At 37.5% G+C, this 26,065-nt stretch overlaps 2 protein-coding genes across 3 annotated transcripts in view; both read right to left on the reverse strand.

Moving 5' to 3' along the window:
• RhoGEF3 (Rho guanine nucleotide exchange factor 3) overlaps positions 1-5,907 on the reverse strand; it is a 623,028-nt gene extending 617,121 nt beyond the window's left edge. Inside the window, exon 1 of one of the 2 annotated variants that reach the window (XM_065237667.1) lies at positions 5,734-5,907. The gene's annotated coding sequence lies outside the window, so the exon portion shown is untranslated. Of the gene's footprint in view, positions 1-5,548; positions 5,622-5,733 lie in introns of those variants that run through there. The other variant, XM_065237666.1, reaches the window with a different exon arrangement.
• LOC135714316 (uncharacterized protein DDB_G0284459-like) overlaps positions 1-26,065 on the reverse strand; it is a 316,729-nt gene that overhangs the window by 21,167 nt on the left and 269,497 nt on the right. Inside the window, exon 4 of the mRNA XM_065237651.1 lies at positions 5,734-6,413. Coding sequence (XP_065093723.1) covers positions 5,734-6,413 — 680 coding nt within the window. The remainder of the gene's footprint in view (positions 1-5,733; positions 6,414-26,065) is intronic.

The raw sequence follows: 26,065 nt of genomic DNA on the forward strand, positions 1-26,065 counted from the left end.
CCCTATTTCTGTAATGTGGGGAACTTCAAAATAAACAATTCAAGACAAACAATTGAATAGGCCTCAACTCCATTTTGTAAACAATCAGAATGAAACCAACAGAATGAAGAGGTAGGGAAAATTCTCGTCTACCCGTTTCTGGTTTAGGTTTGCGAATGTAGGTTTAAGTTCACGAGAAAATGGCCTTACAAGATTTGTTTACAAAATGGAGCTGAGGCCAATTCAATTGTTGGTCTTGAATATGTTTGAAATGAGTGTTTCCAATTTTTTTGGCGCTGAAGCGTAAAAAGCTGGCTGGCGCTACTTTGAGGCATTGAACTTTACATCCCGGTGAATTTCCGGAGAGCTACAATGTGGTTATTAGAGAGGGTCTAGTATAAGAGAGGCGCAGACTGGCTGGTTCTGAGCCAAATGAAATGTCAAAGCCAGAGCCAATCGAGCAGCGCCTATCTTGATTGCATTGGCAGTGTTGCAAGAAATCACCTAGGCATAGGTTGCCAAGATAGTTTGTTTTGAATCCGCTTCTCTCTTATACTAGAACCTCTCTAGTGGTTATCATCCTTACATTTTATGCCCTCTTGAAACTCCCAACAAACATTGGAAGCAGAATAAGAGCTTATTCAGAGGCGTGGTGTAGTGGTAAGCGTGACTGCCTCTCTCCAAAGGGCGGGGATTCAATCCCAGTCGGCACCGTCGGGATTTTCTAAGGCATAACATCTCTGATCGCCGCATGCCTTCCTTCGGAAGGGAAGTAAAGGCGTTGATCCACGATCCATGAGGTGGGTGGGGTCAAGGTGTGGGAGCAGCCTCCCTGGCGTCGGTATCATTGATACTCAGTACGGAAAACAAGATCGACGGAAAACAAATTAAAGAAAAAAAAGAGCTTTAGCTTGTTCAGCCTTTAATCAGCTGAAATTGTTTGTTCTAAGCGTGGATCGAAATATTGATCTAATTAAACGAGACAATTTTATAGCTGATACGTTCCGCACAAATCAACACGCATATTACTCGGATCACTCACGGGTTTTTTTTTTTCATTCCGACTGGCCAACCACAAATCCAATCGGATTCCCATCTGTTACATTCGATCAGATAGCCACATCTTTCAGAAGATATCAGGGAAAATTGGAATACAAAATCTGGAGAAGACTGATGACACTTCCTGGAGTCGAGATTAGTTGGATGCAACTTCTTGAACAAGTTCAAAAGAAAATCTTCCAGAAACTTTTTTGGGGTGAATTCAAATGCATGTTCCACGATAAATCAAAATATTAATATAATTTTGATACATTTAATTTATACTTCATGGATATTAAGATGCCCAGAGGATCATAATCGAAATTCTTGCGGTATTAATCATTCCACAAGGTGCTTGTTAAAATGGATTTAAAACTAAAAATCCACGAGATTTAAAAGAAAACACTTTTCTCTAAATTTTGATAGTTCTACAGGAAATGTTCTTAACTTTAATCCTGCCCATCATCACGAATTAACCTAACAAAAAACATTAACTACCAGTAAATCATTTGTTTGCAATAATTTACTGATTTATTCATCAAAATACCGAATTGAAAATACTGATAAACTCAGCACAAATATATGTTAATAAATAAAATATTGAATAAGACAGCAAATTCCTAGTGAAAAAAATTATAATGCGTTATAAAACTTCAATGATTCTGCCATTTACGCAACTTTCAGTTAAATAAAAAACCACAGGGTTGATTATTGAAAACGCAGCTGTTTAAAACACAGTAATTTTTTTTTTCCTTTATTTAACGTCGGTCTCTGTTCCGCAATCTAGTGTCAATCACCGACGGACATCGATTGCCGACGGCAATCGAATGTGCTGGAAGGCAGCTTCCACACTTGCGTAGGATATCGCACCCATTCAACACACATGGGCCGGTACCAACGGCTTTACTTCCCTTCCGAAGGAAGACGTGACTCGAGATTTTTATGCCTCAGGAAAATCCCACCGACCTCGGCTGGGATTGAACCCAGACCCATTGGGGTGAGAAAGCAGTCACGCTTACCACTACATCACCAGCGCCGGTCAGTAAAATTTTACCGTCCTCGGTAATCTAAACTATTTGTGCATGGACGTAAAAACGAGATCCCCTCATCGTTTTATTTCCTCTATCGGAGAGAAGGCATATTTTATGATGGTAATAAAAACATGTACTTTTTATGCAAGATGGAGGCACACCGGATGAATTCTCGCCCCAACAAGAAGGCCCAGATGCAAGAAAAGGATCAACTGAAGAAAGAACAAAAACAAGACGTCGAACAATAACAACAATAACAGCAGGAAGAAGAACAGAGTGGCAGCAGTACCCGAGCAGGAACCGATAACATTTGAATATGTTAATGGGGTATAAAACCGTGTTTTCATACAATTCAATTATCGGCATATTTTGTAAAATACCAAATAAATACCAAAATAACAAAACCAGATGTTTCAGTGTTTAGACAATAACTTCAAAAGAGTTATTTTATTGGTATTAGAATACCTTTTAAATACCAAATTATGGTATTCTGGCTTAAATAGAAAGCGTTTGTTATCCGTCAAATATTATTAAAACTAAATAATGTATTCGTTCGTTATTCGTAGAACATTTTTGAGGTATTATTTTTGGTATTTTACCTCTTTCCGAGCAGGAGAAAATACCTTATGGATACCAAACTCAGGTATGAAAATAGCATAACGGGTATCCTAAATATGGTATTGACGAGGCTGACATAAGAGGTAAAATACCTAAAACAATACCTAAAAAATGTTCTACGAATAACGAACTAATAAATAATTTAGTTATTACAATAACAAACTGGGGGGTCTTTTACCCTTTTTAGATGCCAGAATGTTATTTTGAAGGTATTCTATACCAATTCAATGACTCTTTTAGGTGTTTTTGTCTAAAAAATGGAAGATCACATTTCGTTATTTTGGTATTCATTTCATATTTTACAAAATATTTCGGTAACTGAATAATATCAAAACAAGGTTTTATACCACAAGCATACCAAAATCTGGTATCATACCACATTAAGATATTCATTTGTTATCGATTAGCTATCGGTTCCTGCTCGGGTTGGGTTAACCCGAGCAGGAACAAATATCTCGATACCTTAAATTGGTATGGATGAGCCTGACATAAGAGGTAAAATACCAAAAAATAATACCAAAAATATGTTCCCACAATACCATTTCAATACCAAATTATGATAATGCAATACCAAAACAATACCACCCAGGTATTCTTTTGGTATCCAAATATCAATGTTTGGTATTTACAAAGTATTTTGCACGTAATTTTTTTGGTATTATTCTTTGGTATTTTACCTCTTATGTCATGCTGGTCAATACCAAATTTTGGTATCAGATCAGAATTAGGTATTCGTTAGTTATTTTCTCCTGCTCGGGTTGTGTCAGGCTCGCAATATCATATTTAGGTTGCCAGTTATGCTGTTAGCATGCCTGAATTTGGTATCAATAAGTTATTTTCTCCTGCTCGTGAACGCTTGTTTTATGCCAGAATACCACAATATATTATTTAAATAGCCTTCTAATACCAATCCAATAGCTCTTTTAGGTGTTATTGACTAAAAACTGAAAGATATTTTTTTTTTGTTATTTTGGAATAAATACGATATTTTACAAAATACTTCCAGCGTGTCCATTCAAATCCGATTTTTCAATCCCCGGTTTATCCTGGTAATTCAAAAATAATAAAAACCTTTCTTAAACAAAAAAAGGGTTCGAATATAACGGTTAATAGATAGTCATATATTTTTTCAACAGATTTGCTCTACAATATGTCTACTTTGAAGAAAAAAAAAAATATGAGAAGAGATTTGTATCAACAGGTTGATAATCTACACACTTAGAAATTACATGATTTGATCATTTAAACAAGGTTGAACAAGTTTTGAAATTGTTTTCAAATTCATTAGCCTTTAAAATGAAGGTCAAAGTTTTACCGAACGTTCAGCTGTTCTGATTTCGGTAAAATTTACTGAACACGAAAACAAAATCTTAGTGTGTAGATCTCCAAAATCTCATGGAATAATGAAAGAGCCCCCTGTAAAAAAGTAACCTGAATGTTGGTTTGGTATGTTGAAAAACATATAGAAATTTTATTGGGGATTGAAGGTCATTCAGGGTAAATGTGAACTCTTTAAAACAATATTAAATTCAAATTGTAGCTGATTTTAGCCCAAACTACATAAGAATTCTTAAAATTGTGTTGTCCTTTCGGCGAGCAATTTATTAGTTCCCACAAAAAATCACACCGTTCGTCATGATAAGTTATTTAAAAAATTAGAACCATGAATCCACTTTAGCACCTAATTCCATATGTATTGTACCTTTCAATTTGCTTTACTTTATGAACTGTTGTATGAAGGCATATTAATCGAAGAATATGTACAAAACACTAATGTCTTACGAAAAATAAAGCTGTAATAAATAAGCTCTCAAAAATTTAGGGTCAAATAGGGTGGAATGGCCCTAAACACATATTTTTAAGGCTCTATGACGCATGAAACTACGTGCAATTGATTTCTCAGACCTTTTCTCTTCGAAAAAGTCATTGTGCATGGCAGAAATTCAGCGTCCTTTTTAGATATTGAATTTTGGGTAATTTTGAACCCATTTTTACCCATTGTGCATCGGTGGGGCAAAAGTGAACACTCATATTTGTTCTACCTACGAATGACCTGAAAATCAATCAAAGTTAGGTAATTAAAAAACGTAAGTCTTAAATCCTGTGTATGGAATTACCACCTATCTCTTATATTGACCTGCTCAAATCTGTACCATACATTTCCTATTTATCTTGTTCAAATTAGCAATTGGGCAAATCCTAAGAAATCATTAAAATCAAACGCTGCTTCTAATTAGTTCCATGGTTTTGCTGCATGACTTTGAATTTAGTTCACTAACGGTGATAATATTTCACTTATCGATGACTTCTGTTCAACTTAACGAATGTTCTCACTTACACTAGAACTGGACAGAGAATCATTGGAATCAATTATCGTTGTTTGACTTCCCGTAGATCCGAGTGATTTTCACAGCTTTTCGTGGTTTGCTGTCCTCCAATTACTTATGATTTTCACATTAGTAATTGACTGTAAAATCACCTGCCATGTTCTTCTTCCTTGTCTTTTTTTTTGTGACGTTCCAGAACTGAACCGGTTAAAGAAATTCTTTGTAACAGTTCCACACATATCAATCAACAAACTTTTTATCTTCACATTCCATCCTTGCACAGCAAAATTTGCTCCTAGCTCAGCCAATATCCACACGGCTGTGACAAATTTTCAACCACTCTTCAATTTCCATGGAATACTGCTCTGTCGTGAGCTTCCACCGACTTTAAAATCACACCGATCCGGGAGCTGACAGTTTCACCACACAAAACACCAAACTTCAACGTACATGCAATATTCACAGGACACTGCAAAGCCCCATTCCAGAACCGAGGGGTCCACCACTTTCCAACGATTCGCCAATTCTCGGAGGCTCAACCTCCTGACCACCCACCTCTCCGACACGGTCACAATCACACCTACAAATGCACACTCACGAACAGCGCGCCGCGTTTGTACGGATTCCGTTCGAACCGCAAACAAAAAAAAAACTTTCAACAATGTTTTCGCAAAACAAAAACTACTTGAAAATTCTCAAATAAAACTTGCTAATAGTAATAAAAAAACTACCGCGCGTACCTGTTCGAACAAACTGCTGCGCTCGTTGCCACTGCTGCCGCCAGACGTCCCGACGAGGCTGGCTGCTGCTGATGCTGCTCCGACGCTACGCTTGCTTCACCTGAGACGGCAAGATCGGTACTGAGTTCTTCGGGTGACGATTTTGTTTTGATCCTCTGAGACAACGCTCCGTCGCCGTCGCCGTCTCCACCACCCCCAGCACCCCCAGCAGCAGTGGGCTCCTCGGCGAGGGCAGCGGGTTCGTCACTCTTTCTCACCAAGTCGCTCACGCTCTCACCAGCAGCACCGGGCATCGCATGGGAACTGCGCAAACTCTCGCTTTCGTTTGAGTGCCGACGCTTTGCTGGACCACCACCGGCATCCATCGTCGGCGTGGACGGCGTCGGTGGGTTCGCTGTTGGTTCGGGTTGATGCTCTCTATGTTTTGATTTCGACGGTGGAGCAGTTTGTTTGGATGCTGCAATGACGGTTGCAAGCGTCGTCGTAGTAGTTGTGGACGCTTGAAGTGGAGCCGCTGACGATGATGATGATGATGATAGTGATGACGATGCTGCTGCTGCTGCTGGTGGAGGTTGTGATGTGAAATTGGAACCGGTTACCGCTTGACCTGCTGTTGCTGGTGCTGGTGCTGCGACGTGGGGAGCTTTGTTTGTTGTGGTTTGCTCTTTTGGAGGTGGATTCTGAAATTGGAGGCAAACAGAGAGAAACAGAGAGAAGAGTTTTTAGGAGCATTTTCACAAAGACAGGAGGTGGTCACGTGAGAGAAAAACTTGGGAAAGCTTTTTCCATTTTTTTTTTCGCAACAGAAGGATGGAAAATTTAACGGATGGTGTCTTCTGGGAGGAGGTGAACGATTTCTCAAGATGTTCAAGAGGACACTTAAAAATCAGAGCTTGTATGTTCATCCTTTAAGGCGTGCACGTTCTATTTTATGGCAGTAGGTGAATGGGACAAGACCAATTTGCATTCATTGTGACTAGTGCTAGGGGAAAGATTGCTGAGAACTGGAACAAAGGGAGTGCAAATTGAATTGTGAGGCAGAAGAATTTCTCCGGGCACAACTACAAGAAATGGCTAATCTTATTAGGCTTGACTTTTACGACGATTGAAATTTGTCCAATCAAGTCAGTTACACGCGAGTGAAGGATCCAGTAAACGAACATTTCTGAAACAAATATATAATCATGTTTGAACAAATGAATTCCTTTCATCGAGCTATTATTCGCTTTGCTGGGAGCTATTCCAGAATTCAATCTTCGAAGATGTTTGTGCTAGCATCGCTCACGTGCATTAACAAGTTGAGAATGCGACAAACATCAAAGATAGAATTTTGAAAGCATATCTACTGCTTACTTGTTTCAAGATCATGATTCAGGCTATGGCATTTGTGTCAGATTAGGATTGGGCGATCTTTAGTAAAAGATCGATCTTCGAGGATCGATTTTATTTACGGCACAAGAATCGATTCATCGATTTCATTGGTACAATAGAATTTATGTTTGTCGGATAACTGATATGTGCAGTTCAGATCAATTCTAAAACACTATGATAAAAATTTACTTGCTTTTCAAGCACAGTAAGCAGTGATAAGAAACTTTTAAGCATCTCCGGTATAATGGACAAAGTATCCGGGTCTCGAGTCTTTACGGTATATTTTGAAAATTTAAATTAAATATCAAAATTAACATGTTTTAATTTCCAGTTACTCGTGTTTTTCGAGAGATTTGTTAATTAAGCAGAAACATTTATTTAAAAATACTTTCAATGGTGTGACTGCAGTCTTTGTTTTCAGCCAAGACTACTTCCATTAATTTAACATTAAACAATATAATAATACCAATGATATTTTGGTTACAGTAAGAGATTATAAGGAATGTGTTGTTCACATAAAACCTGCAAATTTTGTTTCAAAGTCACAATCAGAGATTTTCTGATCGCTGTTCGCGATTAATGAATAATAAGTGAGAGAAAATGGTAAAATCGTTTATTGCGACTCTCTTAAAGCGCGTAAATGTGTGAAACACAAACTATACAAACTCTTCCTTATTCTTGCAAATACAAAATATCAACACATTGATAATATCTTATGATTTCATTACCCCATAAAACATCTGTTTAAATGAAATGAATGAAAGAACCCTGTTGTCAACCTAACTGTCATAATGCATCATAATGAAAGAGGCAACATATGAAATTTACATTCTCAGCCCTATTTTATACAACGCTCTCAATGTTTTATAAATGTTGATGGTGATTTTGAGGGCATGTTCATTAAATTTAGGTTTGGGGTGAAAGAAAATCAGTTTTTCGATGCACAATGCATGTTGTCAGACATTTTAAGATTATGGCCGTTTTTGTACGGTTAATATCTGCCATTTGCATCAATTTCCGGGAAAAAATTCAGAGTTTATCCATCCATTGTGACATCGGATACTTCTGATCATGTTTGCTTGCAAGCATCAGAAGAGATGCCTGCGTTGTTTGATTTTTTCTCCTGGACCAGAAATTAGTGGCATCGCGAGTGATAATGTGCGTGAAAGAGCTCGGTACGATCGGCTTTGATGTTGGTTCGCTTGCAACTATTTTTACAAAAAAAAGGTGTTTTCGTACGAAATTGATATCAAAAGTGTACCAAAAGTGCGTCTGAACGTGTTTCGCAGTTGGGAGTCGTAAAAATTCGTGAATTAGCGGTTTTTTTTTCAGTAAAAATTCTGTATCACAAAATTGCTCACTGAGTTCCCGTCGACGACGACGGGTTTACGAGAGGAAAATAAGCATCGGGAATGTGCTTCCGGATACATTGATTTGGTGAGTACGTTCCAGTTGACTATTGCTCTTAGGGGCTGTTCATTAACTACGTAGACAGGATTTTCGGATTCTTGCTCCCCCTCCCCCCTGCGTAGACAATTGTCCATGCAAATTTTTTTAAATTTTTGTTGGCCGTGCATAATTGCCAACGCGACGCGACCAATCCAAGAGAATCTTATTATTTTTTATCAACGTCGCTTAAGAGTAGAATTTAATGGAGGCATAAGCGCTTTTTCGTAGCTTTTTTGTCTCCAGGTTTAAAAGATCATCGGTAGTAGAGGCTTATTCATGTGTAAAGGGCACCACCGTGGAGTTTGAGTTTGAATAAATCCCAGGTCCTCTTATATTATTATTATATATTCAATGACAAATATTTAAAACAGGATCAAACACAACTGGAAGAAGCAACGTAACATTGTTTGATTTTCTCTAATGTATGTTCAACGTTTGTATGACAGACAAGGAATCAAAAATATCTCCAAATGACAAAATGACAAGCGATCAACGAACCGAATAATAACGCTATGTCAGAACTGCAAAGCAATAATGATATAATCTTCTTCCTTCTTTTTCATGACAAGCAGCCCGTGCGACACAATTCACTCGGGGCGGTAGAAGGAAACGAGCAAATTGTTGGCGAGCTGCTTCACGAAGTAAAGCCGAACATGATACACGTGTGTTAATGCGAATTTTTTGTTATGCCTTTTCTCGATTCATATCAAGCTATGTCCTCATCCGTGTATATTGCAACAAAGAAGGCAAGCAATATATCATTATCCTTCTACTACTCGGATCGAGCTATGTTACAGAGCGAGTTTGTCATGGTAGTCGTAGCAACCGTTTTGTCTGTATCGTTGGTTGCTTTATGTGTTTGGATTCGCTGATGACAGAGCAATTAACCATTTTATTTTTCCATTCCCGGAGAGAAAAGTCCATTACTTGTTGATATATTTATTTGTATACTTGTAAATACTCATTTAATCAGATTCGGTATATGAGTGATGGGGGAGCTTATTGTGTTCGCGAGTCCTCCGTTCAGGCTGGATTGACTGATTTAAATCTTTAAGTTTATTTTCAGCTCTTCGATGATGGAAATTTTTTAGAATAATATTATAATGGTTCACTTTTTCAGCCTTCGTTAAGGAAAATACAAAATCATTGTAATACATGATAACAAGTGCATGAAACCTGTTAACTGTCCAAATAACCTCGATTTTTCTGACTATTGATTCATTATTAAAGTTTACCAATATTTTTAAAAGCATTCCATATTGCGTTTAACCATAGTGCATAATAAAGTGTTTGTTTCAATTTAAATAAAATATCAAAAGTTGAAATCAGTTAAATGTACTGAGGTTAACTAAAATCGAGCTTAGTCGTATTTTGTAATACTTGCTTATTTCTTATTTATTATATTTTATATATTGCATAATTAGTAAATTATTTTTGTTTCACATATTTAAAATCCCACTATATCATTATAGCTATAATTTTACCTTTGCAGAATAATTCATGGATACTTGTTTTTATAACATATACAAGCATACAAGCTCAAATAACCTCTATTATTTAGCAAATTGATTATTTACTTAAATTGTGAATTCATTACATAGGCAAAGTTGAGTTCAATCATACCATGCAATTAAAATATTCATATATAGCTTGAGTTTAGAGAAATTGAGTGACTAAAATCGAGGTTGTTTGTATTTTGTTATATTTTATTAATTATATATCGACGAGATGGAGCCGGAATTTCGACGTCTGTGTTTTAAGGATATACCTGCGATGGGTCACTGAAAGTCAACGAGGAGGCTTGTTGCTGTTGGTGCAGTTCCGCTTGGTTATTTACCAAGGTGTGATCATTTCTTTTTATTTATTTATACAGTAACCCCTCCATATCGTTAGGACATCAATTCAGCTTATCGTTTACCAAAACGAACCCTGCTGCAAACCCTACCCTCTTATCCAACATCCCAGTGATTCCTCGTGGAGGTGCAGAGGATTTCTCGACTTCCATCAAAGCGAGTGTCACGTCAACACACTCCTACCCATTCCTTTCTTGACCTGCGTTCAGGCGCAGCCGGCGCTGGTATTGTCTAGTTTGAGATCACCAGTTTTTACACATTGAGGATGATTGCTAGTCCCAAGCATCGTCTATTGGTTCTCTGTGTAAGTACAGCTGATCTGGCAATAACAGAGTAGCAACCGTGGGCCCCCCATGCTCATGCTCATGCTCATGCTCATTGTGACATCGGATCCTTCATACATTTTACATATTTAATATCCATATACATTTTACATATTTAATATCCAAAAAAGCCTCTAGGGGTGATTCAGATATGACGTCAACGATTAAATTAATGAATGGTAGTGTCGAATGGGACTTGAGAGGGATTGCTTAGTTTAACGGCTTTCTCAGTCTTAAATACTCTAACGACTACGATGTAATCTGTCCGACGTTTCGGCCATGGGATGTGACTTTTTACAAGCAAAAATATTGTCTGTCTTTATTGTCAATAGCTTGGTCGTTGTTGTGGTTGATTTTACAAATTTAGGTTTCATTTAATGATATTTAAGGGAAAAACAACTTGGTCACAATTTTGATCACCACTGAGGACAACGATAATTTTAAAAATGTTCAAAACTATTGTTGTTCTCATCAAAATTGTGTGATTTGGATGGACAGCATGTTTGAAATACACGCATTAAGTTTGAAAGTGGTCTCAAGCACGATTTGTATGGTATGGTACTCATAAATGTAGTAAAATTGCAACTTAGTACTTATGCGTTAGGGTGGAGCTTTTTTTACAAAATCTTTTGGGGACACGTTTTCTCATGTGGAAAATGATTACTAGGGCCAAACGAACAACATATCCAAAAATGAGCGTTTTTCGTTAAGATTTAGAGGTGGCGCCAGAGGCCTAAGTCCAATATATCGAAGGAAGCTAATTTTCGAACCAGTCTAGTGCGTCTTTAAGTAAACACGTCATTTCGTTAACCTGAAGGCCAAAATTTTTGTCAGTTTGGCAATATCTTTAACCATTTTCGAGATAGACGGCATAGCAGGACTTACACCCACGAATATGATCTAGCGCAAACAGTATTCTTGGCAGTGCTAGATACAGTGAGCGTATGAGTACGATACATATCGAGCGAGAACGCGAGAGTGTGAGAGAGAGAGCGAGAGAAGAGAGAGAGAATGATTAAATCTCGATGAACATTTCAAATGGTCCTACCTGCTTTGATCGACTCTCTTCATCGACTATCTCTTTTGATAACCACTGCTATGCAAACAAATTTCGCGCTAATTTTACAACATAGTTTGATAAAGGACCCAAGTAACCTTAAGCATTAGTACAAGTCCTTAAATTTGCTTTACTTCAGAATAACTAGTGCGCATAAGCCCATATACAGCATTGAAAATGCTAAGAAGCCTTTAATCAACTATGCAACTTTATCAGCATTATATGAACATTAGCAATGCTTGTTCATATTTTGACAGGAAAACCAAGTGGTCAGTATTTGTGTGTTGTAGTGAGTTGAATGTCCCAAGAGAGAAGAGTTTTTAGGAGCATTTTCACAAAGACAGGAGGTGGTCACGTGAGAGAAAAACTTGGGAAAGCTTTTTCCATTTTTTTTTTCGCAACAGAAGGATGGAAAATTTAACGGATGGTGTCTTCTGGGAGGAGGTGAACGATTTCTCAAGATGTTCAAGAGGACACTTAAAAATCAGAGCTTGTATGTTCATCCTTTAAGGCGTGCACGTTCTATTTTATGGCAGTAGGTGAATGGGACAAGACCAATTTGCATTCATTGTGACTAGTGCTAGGGGAAAGATTGCTGAGAACTGGAACAAAGGGAGTGCAAATTGAATTGTGAGGCAGAAGAATTTCTCCGGGCACAACTACAAGAAATGGCTAATCTTATTAGGCTTGACTTTTACGACGATTGAAATTTGTCCAATCAAGTCAGTTACACGCGAGTGAAGGATCCAGTAAACGAACATTTCTGAAACAAATATATAATCATGTTTGAACAAATGAATTCCTTTCATCGAGCTATTATTCGCTTTGCTGGGAGCTATTCCAGAATTCAATCTTCGAAGATGTTTGTGCTAGCATCGCTCACGTGCATTAACAAGTTGAGAATGCGACAAACATCAAAGATAGAATTTTGAAAGCATATCTACTGCTTACTTGTTTCAAGATCATGATTCAGGCTATGGCATTTGTGTCAGATTAGGATTGGGCGATCTTTAGTAAAAGATCGATCTTCGAGGATCGATTTTATTTACGGCACAAGAATCGATTCATCGATTTCATTGGTACAATAGAATTTATGTTTGTCGGATAACTGATATGTGCAGTTCAGATCAATTCTAAAACACTATGATAAAAATTTACTTGCTTTTCAAGCACAGTAAGCAGTGATAAGAAACTTTTAAGCATCTCCGGTATAATGGACAAAGTATCCGGGTCTCGAGTCTTTACGGTATATTTTGAAAATTTAAATTAAATATCAAAATTAACATGTTTTAATTTCCAGTTACTCGTGTTTTTCGAGAGATTTGTTAATTAAGCAGAAACATTTATTTAAAAATACTTTCAATGGTGTGACTGCAGTCTTTGTTTTCAGCCAAGACTACTTCCATTAATTTAACATTAAACAATATAATAATACCAATGATATTTTGGTTACAGTAAGAGATTATAAGGAATGTGTTGTTCACATAAAACCTGCAAATTTTGTTTCAAAGTCACAATCAGAGATTTTCTGATCGCTGTTCGCGATTAATGAATAATAAGTGAGAGAAAATGGTAAAATCGTTTATTGCGACTCTCTTAAAGCGCGTAAATGTGTGAAACACAAACTATACAAACTCTTCCTTATTCTTGCAAATACAAAATATCAACACATTGATAATATCTTATGATTTCATTACCCCATAAAACATCTGTTTAAATGAAATGAATGAAAGAACCCTGTTGTCAACCTAACTGTCATAATGCATCATAATGAAAGAGGCAACATATGAAATTTACATTCTCAGCCCTATTTTATACAACGCTCTCAATGTTTTATAAATGTTGATGGTGATTTTGAGGGCATGTTCATTAAATTTAGGTTTGGGGTGAAAGAAAATCAGTTTTTCGATGCACAATGCATGTTGTCAGACATTTTAAGATTATGGCCGTTTTTGTACGGTTAATATCTGCCATTTGCATCAATTTCCGGGAAAAAATTCAGAGTTTATCCATCCATTGTGACATCGGATACTTCTGATCATGTTTGCTTGCAAGCATCAGAAGAGATGCCTGCGTTGTTTGATTTTTTCTCCTGGACCAGAAATTAGTGGCATCGCGAGTGATAATGTGCGTGAAAGAGCTCGGTACGATCGGCTTTGATGTTGGTTCGCTTGCAACTATTTTTACAAAAAAAAGGTGTTTTCGTACGAAATTGATATCAAAAGTGTACCAAAAGTGCGTCTGAACGTGTTTCGCAGTTGGGAGTCGTAAAAATTCGTGAATTAGCGGTTTTTTTTTCAGTAAAAATTCTGTATCACAAAATTGCTCACTGAGTTCCCGTCGACGACGACGGGTTTACGAGAGGAAAATAAGCATCGGGAATGTGCTTCCGGATACATTGATTTGGTGAGTACGTTCCAGTTGACTATTGCTCTTAGGGGCTGTTCATTAACTACGTAGACAGGATTTTCGGATTCTTGCTCCCCCTCCCCCCTGCGTAGACAATTGTCCATGCAAATTTTTTTAAATTTTTGTTGGCCGTGCATAATTGCCAACGCGACGCGACCAATCCAAGAGAATCTTATTATTTTTTATCAACGTCGCTTAAGAGTAGAATTTAATGGAGGCATAAGCGCTTTTTCGTAGCTTTTTTGTCTCCAGGTTTAAAAGATCATCGGTAGTAGAGGCTTATTCATGTGTAAAGGGCACCACCGTGGAGTTTGAGTTTGAATAAATCCCAGGTCCTCTTATATTATTATTATATATTCAATGACAAATATTTAAAACAGGATCAAACACAACTGGAAGAAGCAACGTAACATTGTTTGATTTTCTCTAATGTATGTTCAACGTTTGTATGACAGACAAGGAATCAAAAATATCTCCAAATGACAAAATGACAAGCGATCAACGAACCGAATAATAACGCTATGTCAGAACTGCAAAGCAATAATGATATAATCTTCTTCCTTCTTTTTCATGACAAGCAGCCCGTGCGACACAATTCACTCGGGGCGGTAGAAGGAAACGAGCAAATTGTTGGCGAGCTGCTTCACGAAGTAAAGCCGAACATGATACACGTGTGTTAATGCGAATTTTTTGTTATGCCTTTTCTCGATTCATATCAAGCTATGTCCTCATCCGTGTATATTGCAACAAAGAAGGCAAGCAATATATCATTATCCTTCTACTACTCGGATCGAGCTATGTTACAGAGCGAGTTTGTCATGGTAGTCGTAGCAACCGTTTTGTCTGTATCGTTGGTTGCTTTATGTGTTTGGATTCGCTGATGACAGAGCAATTAACCATTTTATTTTTCCATTCCCGGAGAGAAAAGTCCATTACTTGTTGATATATTTATTTGTATACTTGTAAATACTCATTTAATCAGATTCGGTATATGAGTGATGGGGGAGCTTATTGTGTTCGCGAGTCCTCCGTTCAGGCTGGATTGACTGATTTAAATCTTTAAGTTTATTTTCAGCTCTTCGATGATGGAAATTTTTTAGAATAATATTATAATGGTTCACTTTTTCAGCCTTCGTTAAGGAAAATACAAAATCATTGTAATACATGATAACAAGTGCATGAAACCTGTTAACTGTCCAAATAACCTCGATTTTTCTGACTATTGATTCATTATTAAAGTTTACCAATATTTTTAAAAGCATTCCATATTGCGTTTAACCATAGTGCATAATAAAGTGTTTGTTTCAATTTAAATAAAATATCAAAAGTTGAAATCAGTTAAATGTACTGAGGTTAACTAAAATCGAGCTTAGTCGTATTTTGTAATACTTGCTTATTTCTTATTTATTATATTTTATATATTGCATAATTAGTAAATTATTTTTGTTTCACATATTTAAAATCCCACTATATCATTATAGCTATAATTTTACCTTTGCAGAATAATTCATGGATACTTGTTTTTATAACATATACAAGCATACAAGCTCAAATAACCTCTATTATTTAGCAAATTGATTATTTACTTAAATTGTGAATTCATTACATAGGCAAAGTTGAGTTCAATCATACCATGCAATTAAAATATTCATATATAGCTTGAGTTTAGAGAAATTGAGTGACTAAAATCGAGGTTGTTTGTATTTTGTTATATTTTATTAATTATATATCGACGAGATGGAGCCGGAATTTCGACGTCTGTGTTTTAAGGATATACCTGCGATGGGTCACTGAAAGTCAACGAGGAGGCTTGTTGCTGTTGGTGCAGTTCCGCTTGGTTATTTACCAAGGTGTGATCATTTCTTTTTATTTATTTATACAGTAACCCCTCCATATCGTTAGGACATCAATTCAGCTTATCGTTTACCAAAACGAACCCTGCTGCAAACCCTACCCTCTTATCCAACATCCCAGTGATTCCTCGTGGAGGTGCAGAGGATTTCTCGACTTCCATCAAAGCGAGTGTCACGTCAACACACTCCTACCCATTCCTTTCTTGACCTGCGTTCAGGCGCAGCCGGCGCTGGTATTGTCTAGTTTGAGATCACCAGTTTTTACACATTGAGGATGATTGCTAGTCCCAAGCATCGTCTATTGGTTCTCTGTGTAAGTACAGCTGATCTGGCAATAACAGAGTAGCAACCGTGGGCCCCCCATGCTCATGCTCATGCTCATGCTCATTGTGACATCGGATCCTTCATACATTTTACATATTTAATATCCATATACATTTTACATATTTAATATCCAAAAAAGCCTCTAGGGGTGATTCAGATATGACGTCAACGATTAAATTAATGAATGGTAGTGTCGAATGGGACTTGAGAGGGATTGCTTAGTTTAACGGCTTTCTCAGTCTTAAATACTCTAACGACTACGATGTAATCTGTCCGACGTTTCGGCCATGGGATGTGACTTTTTACAAGCAAAAATATTGTCTGTCTTTATTGTCAATAGCTTGGTCGTTGTTGTGGTTGATTTTACAAATTTAGGTTTCATTTAATGATATTTAAGGGAAAAACAACTTGGTCACAATTTTGATCACCACTGAGGACAACGATAATTTTAAAAATGTTCAAAACTATTGTTGTTCTCATCAAAATTGTGTGATTTGGATGGACAGCATGTTTGAAATACACGCATTAAGTTTGAAAGTGGTCTCAAGCACGATTTGTATGGTATGGTACTCATAAATGTAGTAAAATTGCAACTTAGTACTTATGCGTTAGGGTGGAGCTTTTTTTACAAAATCTTTTGGGGACACGTTTTCTCATGTGGAAAATGATTACTAGGGCCAAACGAACAACATATCCAAAAATGAGCGTTTTTCGTTAAGATTTAGAGGTGGCGCCAGAGGCCTAAGTCCAATATATCGAAGGAAGCTAATTTTCGAACCAGTCTAGTGCGTCTTTAAGTAAACACGTCATTTCGTTAACCTGAAGGCCAAAATTTTTGTCAGTTTGGCAATATCTTTAACCATTTTCGAGATAGACGGCATAGCAGGACTTACACCCACGAATATGATCTAGCGCAAACAGTATTCTTGGCAGTGCTAGATACAGTGAGCGTATGAGTACGATACATATCGAGCGAGAACGCGAGAGTGTGAGAGAGAGAGCGAGAGAAGAGAGAGAGAATGATTAAATCTCGATGAACATTTCAAATGGTCCTACCTGCTTTGATCGACTCTCTTCATCGACTATCTCTTTTGATAACCACTGCTATGCAAACAAATTTCGCGCTAATTTTACAACATAGTTTGATAAAGGACCCAAGTAACCTTAAGCATTAGTACAAGTCCTTAAATTTGCTTTACTTCAGAATAACTAGTGCGCATAAGCCCATATACAGCATTGAAAATGCTAAGAAGCCTTTAATCAACTATGCAACTTTATCAGCATTATATGAACATTAGCAATGCTTGTTCATATTTTGACAGGAAAACCAAGTGGTCAGTATTTGTGTGTTGTAGTGAGTTGAATGTCCCAAACATCTTCACAAACACCAACATAAGAGTTTGACAAATATGATTGAGTAAATGGATGCCTCTTCACACGCGATTTTTTTACCACTTCGTATTTACTCAGGCTCGTAACTCTCGAGCTACGTAATGTACGAAGTTTTAAATAAAACTAAGTGTTTGCTGCAGGGAAGTGAGCATATGAGATTTTTTTTTTAGAATTGGACAACGTTCCGGTTCGAGTCTCACTACCAGTAATTTGCAGTATATGTAACACAAATATTGAAAATGGATATAAAAGGTACTTGGGTATAATAAAAAAATCATGAATTATCATATTTAATTCCTTTTGTTTCTGGTCTGTGAATGACGGGTGGCATTTGATTACTCAAACAGCTCAATCTTTTGCAACAAAAATGGGAAAAAATACCCGGCAATGGATACGGAAATATTTGACGTTTCTCATACCAGCCCTAAGTAAGCATTAAAAGTGCTAGTGCCGGGCTACCATGGTAGCACTATAAAGGCCCGCCTTTAGCATTATAGCAGCCCTATATGAGCAGATAGTGCATCATTAGCATCAAATCACAGCTTCATATGCGGATATAGAGCCGAATTAGGACTACGTTCAAATGCTTACCCGTTACTTGGGGAGATTCTTATCTAGCATCCAAAACGTCAAATACAATAGGGAAAGCTTTTACAGCTGAGTTATTAACGGAAGAGAATCGATCAATGCAGATAGGACATTTTGAAATGTTTATCTAGAAATGTGTTCATTACATTTGTGTTAAATTTTATTAATCTATAAAATCCAATTCTCGAATATGACCTCACTATGACGAATACTTATCAGCAATAGTACTTTTCTTTAAGTCAGTTAGGTTTTTCTTGTGGAAGTACACGTTTACAATAAGATTCTGGAAATTTTCGTTTTGAGTTACAGTACGATTATAATCATGAATTCGACGGATAGCCCTATCAGTAGGGTGGGGCTAATTTTTCACACTTCCCAAGTAACAAATTCGGTTTTATAAGGGTTCTGTAGACCATGATTTAGTCTTGTAGCATGCTTTAAAACCTCCATAAAACTTGTAATGTTACTTGGGTTGGTATCTAAGCGAGGAACTAGTTGGGCTTGCTGTATTCGATGAAAGTCTTCCCGACATGGAGCGACAGAATCTCGCACTGTCGATTCGATTGAAACCAGGAGGTAACCCTAGCAGCACACTTGTCACTGAGCAATCGTGGTCACTTGTGTACAACTGATTCCGGTCACAATCAAGTATCAGCAACTAATTTCGATCGAAGTGTGCCGCTTGGGAAGAAACCACAGAGAAAGTGGGATCTACCATTCAAAGACTTGTTGAATGCAACTTTTTCACGTTTAGCAACAACAAACACAGCAAAATTGTTTGATACACTAGGTATGAACAGCAGTTTCCACACTGTCCCTGTATCGTCCTGGATCAAGAATGAAGCTTATATTCATGGTATGAACATTGTCGATAATTTGAAAGTCGTAAACGACCACGCTGAAAGGGTTATTCGGCAAATTCATGATTATAATCGTAATGTAACTCAAAACGAAGAAAGTTTTCAGAATCTTATTGTAAACGTTAACTTGCACAAGAAAAACCTAACTGACTTGAAGAAAAGTAGGGGAATTTACGTATTCTCGGCAACCTAAGCAGCGACCTTCTTTCTATAGCCTTTTTCTCTAAGGAACGCACACATATGCAGTATTGGTTTGTTTACAATCTTTTGCTGCCAGCTGCTCTAACAATTTCAGTTGAAAGAATTGTCAAAAACTGTTTTGAAACGCTTTTACAAAGCTCCAATCTTCTCTAGTGAGAGCGAGTATTGTCGGCAACCAGTTTTTCTTCGGCAACCGTTCCATTTGAACTGCATGTAAATCTGTTATTCTATTATCGGCAACTCGAAATCAGCTACAATTTGTAGTGCGTGTGTTTCATTTAAAGAAAACCCTGCTAGATTGCTTTTTCTCAGTGGTAAAAATATAGTCAAATTGAAGCTGAAAGCATAAAAAATCGTTTGCATGCATTCAGCGAAGTGTTTTCGTAAGAAAATCCAGTGAAAATAGTGTTTCAATTTGGGTTGCTAAAAATAGTCTGGCATGCCGAAGCCGTCATTTCCCCTACTATTTTTGATAAGTATTCGTCATAGTGAGCTCATATTCGAGAATTGGATTTTATGGATTAACACATTGTCAAACAAATATATTGGACACATTTAATTCATCATTCTCTCTATCTCTCTCACTTTCTTCTCTCGCGCTCTCTCTCTCACTCTCTTCTCTTACTCTCTCTCTCACTCTCGCGTTCTCGCTCGATCTGTATCGTACTCATACGCTCACTGCATCTAGCACTGCCAAGAATACTGTTTGCGCTAGATCATATTCGTGGGTGTAAGTCCAAACCTGCTATGCCGTATATTTCGAAAATGGTTAAAGATATTGCCAAACGGACAAATGACGTGTTTACTTAAAGACGCACTAAACTTGTTCGAAAATCAGCTTCATTCGATATATTGGACTTGGGCCTCTGGCGCCACCTCTAAATCTTAACGAAAAACGCTCATTTTTGGATATGTTGTTCGTTTGGCCCTAGTAATCATTTTCCACATGAGAAAACGTGTCCCCAAATGCTTTTGAAAAATAAGCTCCATCCTACTTATGCATGAATGGGTCTCATCAGTGCTGTCGAGGTAAATTTAGAGCTAGACACTCACTGATTTTGCATATCGGCGCACCCTTTAAGGAGCGCCCTTAATTGTTATTTCAAAATGTACACACAATTTAGTTTCCCCCAATTAAAACTAATGTACGGGTAATTTTGTCTGCTATCAGCTCAGCACAAAATGTTATAATACTTAGTTTAACGATGGATCAACAATGTTTTATGCTCAACGTTTTTGGTCTTTAGAGGTCATATTCAGGGGATATAAAATTATCTCAGGTATCGTGCACTACAAAAATCTTTACGATCTTAAACTAAAACTAGTCCTGATAAAGATTCCAAGCCATGGATCGAAAAGCTGACGATGATAAAACTGTGAACAACATTTTTTTTTTTTTTTAAGACTTAAAAGCCGAATCAAAATGACTAATTATTCAAGATCTTTAAGCTTCCCCGTAAATCCAGACTTTTCTAAAGCTGTCGCTGCTTACCTGAAGTAATTGGAACTGTCCTAAAGAGTTCTGAATCTCAAGAGTTCCCGCAACTTTCTTCAAGTTTTCGATACTTCCTTGGAAATCTACCTGAAGCTCCTTAAATTTTCAAGAAGTCCTCGGAACTTTTCTTACATTCCAATCACTTTCCTGATATTCATGGAGCAACCCTGAAGACCTTACAAAATTTCCGGAAATTTTTGGGACCTTCCTGGGATTCTTGAAATGTTTCATTATTATTGGAACTTCTTGAAAGTTCTTGCAATTAACTATTGGATGCTCTGAAATTCTATGATCTACTTCGACATACTCGGATCATCACTGTGAATTATGAAACTTCTTAAAAATCTACTGTGAAGTTCTGTGGACTTCCCTGAAAATCTAAGAGCTTTGCTGATGCTCCAGAAATTCCCAGAGTTTCTTCGAACTTCTGTAAATTTCTTGCAATTTCCTGCTCCAAAGTTCACAATCTTCCCTGATGTTCTTGAAGTTACACTGAAGTTCTCACAATTCTCCAGAAGTTCTGCCCCCAAATTGATGGAACTGTCATAAAAATCTTTAAACTTCGTTGATTATTTTTGGACATCTGTAAAGTTCCCACAATATGTCATTGGAAAGAAGTAAGCAGATAAAGAGTTTCAGGTTTTAGCAGTTTTCTTAATGCTTTCTGGACTTCTCTAACGTTTTCTTGACTTTCCTAAACATCTTTGGATATCTCTGAAGTTCCTGGAACAGTTACTGTGAAATTAATAAAACGTTCTGTAAAATCTCTGAACTTCCCTAGGTTTTATGCAATTTATTTAATTTTCCGGACATTTTTCTTGAGCTCTCTAAACTTTCCTGATGTTCTCAAATTATATATAATTTGTTGTACTTCTTGAAGGCTCTCGTTATTTTTCCGAATTTGATAGAACTCCCTAAAGCACTCGACATTCCCTGGAGTTCCCTCACTTCTCCTCATTATGAACCTGCACTGAGTTCTCAGATCTGCCCGAAGCTACGTAGCTTCCCTTAAGGTCCTTAAACTCAACTGAAGTTTTAGCATCTTCAGTAAAGTTCCTGAAGTAACTGCCTTGACGCTCATTGATTTTACCATAACAGAAATTTAAACTAATTTGGACATTCTTCAAGATTTTGGAAGTATCCTGAAGTTTCCGAAAACTCCTTGAATTGTTTTATAGTTTTCAAAATGCCAACAGGTATACTGACGGCGCTTGTGGTTTTGGCCACGATACTGTCATATTCCCCAAAAAATTCACGAAATTTTCTTCAGATGAAAGGCCGCAGCACTCAGCATACCCCATATTTTCTTGATTTTAACGAAGTACAATCATCACAGGCTCTCGTGAGACACGGTCGTTCGTTCTAGCAGGCAAACGCCGCGTGGCATACTAGATTCAGCATATCTATCAGCACCGAGTTCGCTGCCCCAATCCTACCCTACGACCCTGTCCATAGACCAATAATAGTAAACAGCACAATTAACTTCCTTCGGGAAAAACACAAAAGTTGTGCTATTGGTGAAGAACTCTACTCTGAAAATAAAATTTCGTTTAAACAACGAAATCGCTCGTTTGTTCTACGAATTTATTCGTTGTTTTCTGCAACGAAATTGATATGAAGCTAGTTTCGTTAGAACTGTCACACTCGCTATCGCTACACCCAACCAGCGGGCCACAAGTGTTGGTTGTAGTGTGGAGTGTGTGGAGTTGTAAAATGTGGAGTGTGTTAGTGAGGATGGGTAAAAATAACTTCATCATTGGAAGGAATAAACATGACAAAAAAAAATAAAAATATGCTACAGACCAGACTAGAATCATAAACATTGTGATCGTCAGATCTGAGCTTTTTCATCGCTCTATTTGTGTTATGAGAAACGGTAAAGCTAAAGGCAAATAAGAAGCACTCATGAAACGGTAATTCAATTTCATTTGCTTTTTCTGCTGCTTGCATGTATTTTCTTTCTCTGACATAAAACCACCGCAACAAGTAGTTTGATTTATTGTGGTAGCTTGCATGTATTGTTCAAACCGACAATATTTCAAGAAAAAAAAAGTATCACATCTCCAACACTACTTTAGGAGACAAGAAGCGCAGTTGTTGGTTTGATTGTACGAAGTTGAATTTGTATATTATACGAATAAGGCGTAATATCAGCATTGCGCCGGATGACAGGAAAAACGAATGTTTCTTACCATTTATAAAATATGTGCGATATTCATTTTTACGAAATGGTTTTCAAAGAAATAACGAAAATACATTTTTAGTGTACCAACCGGTGGAAACTAACGATTTTAAATTGGCTCACTACTTGACTAGCCTATTGGTCCCAAGCAAATTGATTAACGTATCCCATTGTAGTCAAAATTCTAGTACTACACTATGTTCGTTTTGATTCGCTATGAAAGTTTGACAGATAAAATGAGGGGTTTGTGGATTTTCCTATGTTTCGAGGGGTGCATCGATTAGCTTGGAACCGAAGAGAGTACAAGAGCTGAGCCAAAAAGTTGAGCACTTTTCTTCGGGACCTTCTGGTCTGAGAGCTACATCTATGACTCTACTACGAAAGATCAATGCATGAGTTTCCTAAGATCAAAGCAGCCCCGTAACGTGGGTAAATCACCTTTTCGTTGTACGTTAAGGGACGTATCTACATGACTTCTTCAAATTAGGGGAACAGGATTTATCAGTAATCAAAAAAACACATCTTAGTTCACGTTACTTTTTGCCTTGTTAATAGTGATAAGTCGTCGGGTTGCCCGGACCGAGAATAATCGTGAAACAACGCAAAATGTGTTAGTTAGCCTCATCTATGTGATTCCGAATCTTCTATTTTCCATGTTCCCTAGTTTGAAGTGATTAAGACTAGGGTTCTGCATGGTCGTTATCGGTGTCATTTCTTAATTTTGTTGCTAAGGAATCCAATTTTTACTGAGAAAGGGGCACGCCTTTGGAGAGTTCTCTCACTCTTCGAAGGGTATAATTCACGAGACCTTTCATTTAGAAGAGATTCCTGCGGTAAAGCGAAGACAACAAATCAAGAAAAATGAGCAAATGCACAATCCCTTCGTCTGAGGATGTAATCTTTGCTATCAAATTCGTTCGAAGCATTTACCTTTGAGCGGCAGATGACGCGATTGTACCTGTCTCATAGCGTTCGTATGAGAAAATGGAAGAGTTGCCAGTCTTCTTGATTTGTTGTCTTCGGGTAAAGGCAAGGATGACAACTGTATCCAAATCGAATAGTTCATCATTTCTCAATAGTGATGGAGTAATACGACATGCACTAAATAAAGGACACGGTATATACTACAATAGAACAAATTACTGGTCGCAGTGGTTTTATGTCCCGAATAGAGGAACAAATATATATATATATATATATATATATATATATATATATATATATATATATATATATATATATATATATATATATAATATCAAAGCAGTATATCGCACCATTTTTTGTAACCGAAATAATTACCAAAGTTTATGGGCTTCAAAAGCTGTTGCAATGTACGCCTGACGAGGCTACCCAGGCGAATCCTGACACCTATTAACAAAACTCCGCTTAATAGCTCACTGCTCAATGTTTATGGATCCCACTCTGCCACTTCTGTCAAATTTGATCATTTGTTTATTTCTCAATTTTACAACCACCCCTAAACCAGTAAACCACCCACCTATAAAGAAAAGACCACACTCCATTCGCTCCAACTATGAAGAGCATCACACGTATCAAATCTTTTGGCCAAGCCGACTTTATGAAAGCTGGAAAAGCCTCGTAAATTTATCATTCATGATTTCCGCTTTGAACGTGTCCCATCTGGTGGAAATCATTTTACGGAGGCTTGCCCTCCGGGTGCCGAAAATCGATCGATCGAAAATCGCAAAGCAGAAAAGTTGCTATTTCATTGCTGGCAGCTAGCGTCACCTGAGGCAAGTTTTTCTACGACCCCGTCGTTGTCTCGAGGGATCGGCCGACCCACGGACAAGTCCCATTTGGGTGGCAAAAGTGCGTCGACCTTCTTCGTGAGCATTCTCACCTTCTCTTTTTTAACTTTCCGATCTGACTGTAGAAAGGGAAGGGAAGTTGGGAGGGGGGGGATAAATAGACACTTAAAGTTTTGCCGCCCCGTTAAAGGTTTTAGGTTAGGTTCGAGACGACCTTCGTGTGTTCGTGTGCGTGTATTTGGTAATAAACCGTTTATCGAAGCGGTTTGTGTAACGGAGAACTTTTGCAATTCATTCTTGCCATGTTCATTCATTCTGTATAACGCAACCAGGCAAATGGTGTGAGGTGTGGAACATTTTCCCGACAGCTAAACAATGAGAAGGGGATTTTTTTTCTCCAGGGACGTTACGCTGCTCGAGTTAGCATTTTAAGGGGAAAGTTTTCCGAAAGGTTAATAAATTTATACCGAAATTGGACTCTGATTTGCAGGAAGTTTGCGACGCTAAATTGTTCGCCAATGGTTTTGCGATTTGGAATGGGAGATGGCCGAATGAGAGCAAATCCTTTGGCAGTTAACTCCAGTATTCAATTCGCAATACAACAACCCGACGTCATGACAGCTTTTAATCACTCCATCACAACATTCAGCCACGTAATTCCACTGAATATTTGATGTCGCTAAAAGTCAAAGGATTACCGCACTCACCGCACATGCAATGATAAAATTGCCTGCTTGATGATCGCTTTGAAGCACCTCATCCGGTTGGATGTGCAGACGAACCAACGGTGTTCATGTGACTACTTATTGTGGTTTCATATGACGATGGTACGACTCAGCAAAATACTTAACTGCTCCCAGAGTCTAATCTTCTTATCTCAAAGGAAGGGGAAACCCTGGCGCTTCGCTTCTCCCGTACACTGAACGAAAACATTTGCAATACTTCGAGTGATGATTGCATTGCTTGAGCTTTTTAACAACACGCTTTCAAATTTCGGATGATTGCCTTGTGGCGGAATTCGTCGTCGGCTGATGAGCATCCATTTGATGTAAAACATACAGCGCTCAGAGGACAAAATGTTACGAATAGGAGACATGCAAGAGTTATAGACATGATACATATTTTGATTGATTATTCTACTCTACGTTTCCAAAATGAATAGCCATATACATTTATTCCATCATGGATACAAAAAAATCCGTT

This window comes from Ochlerotatus camptorhynchus, unplaced genomic scaffold (assembly GCF_037179485.1).
Source record: "Ochlerotatus camptorhynchus isolate MF236.1 unplaced genomic scaffold, CSIRO-AGI_Acam_v1.1 ptg000639l, whole genome shotgun sequence".
In the NCBI taxonomy this organism is placed as follows: domain Eukaryota; kingdom Metazoa; phylum Arthropoda; class Insecta; order Diptera; family Culicidae; genus Ochlerotatus; species Ochlerotatus camptorhynchus.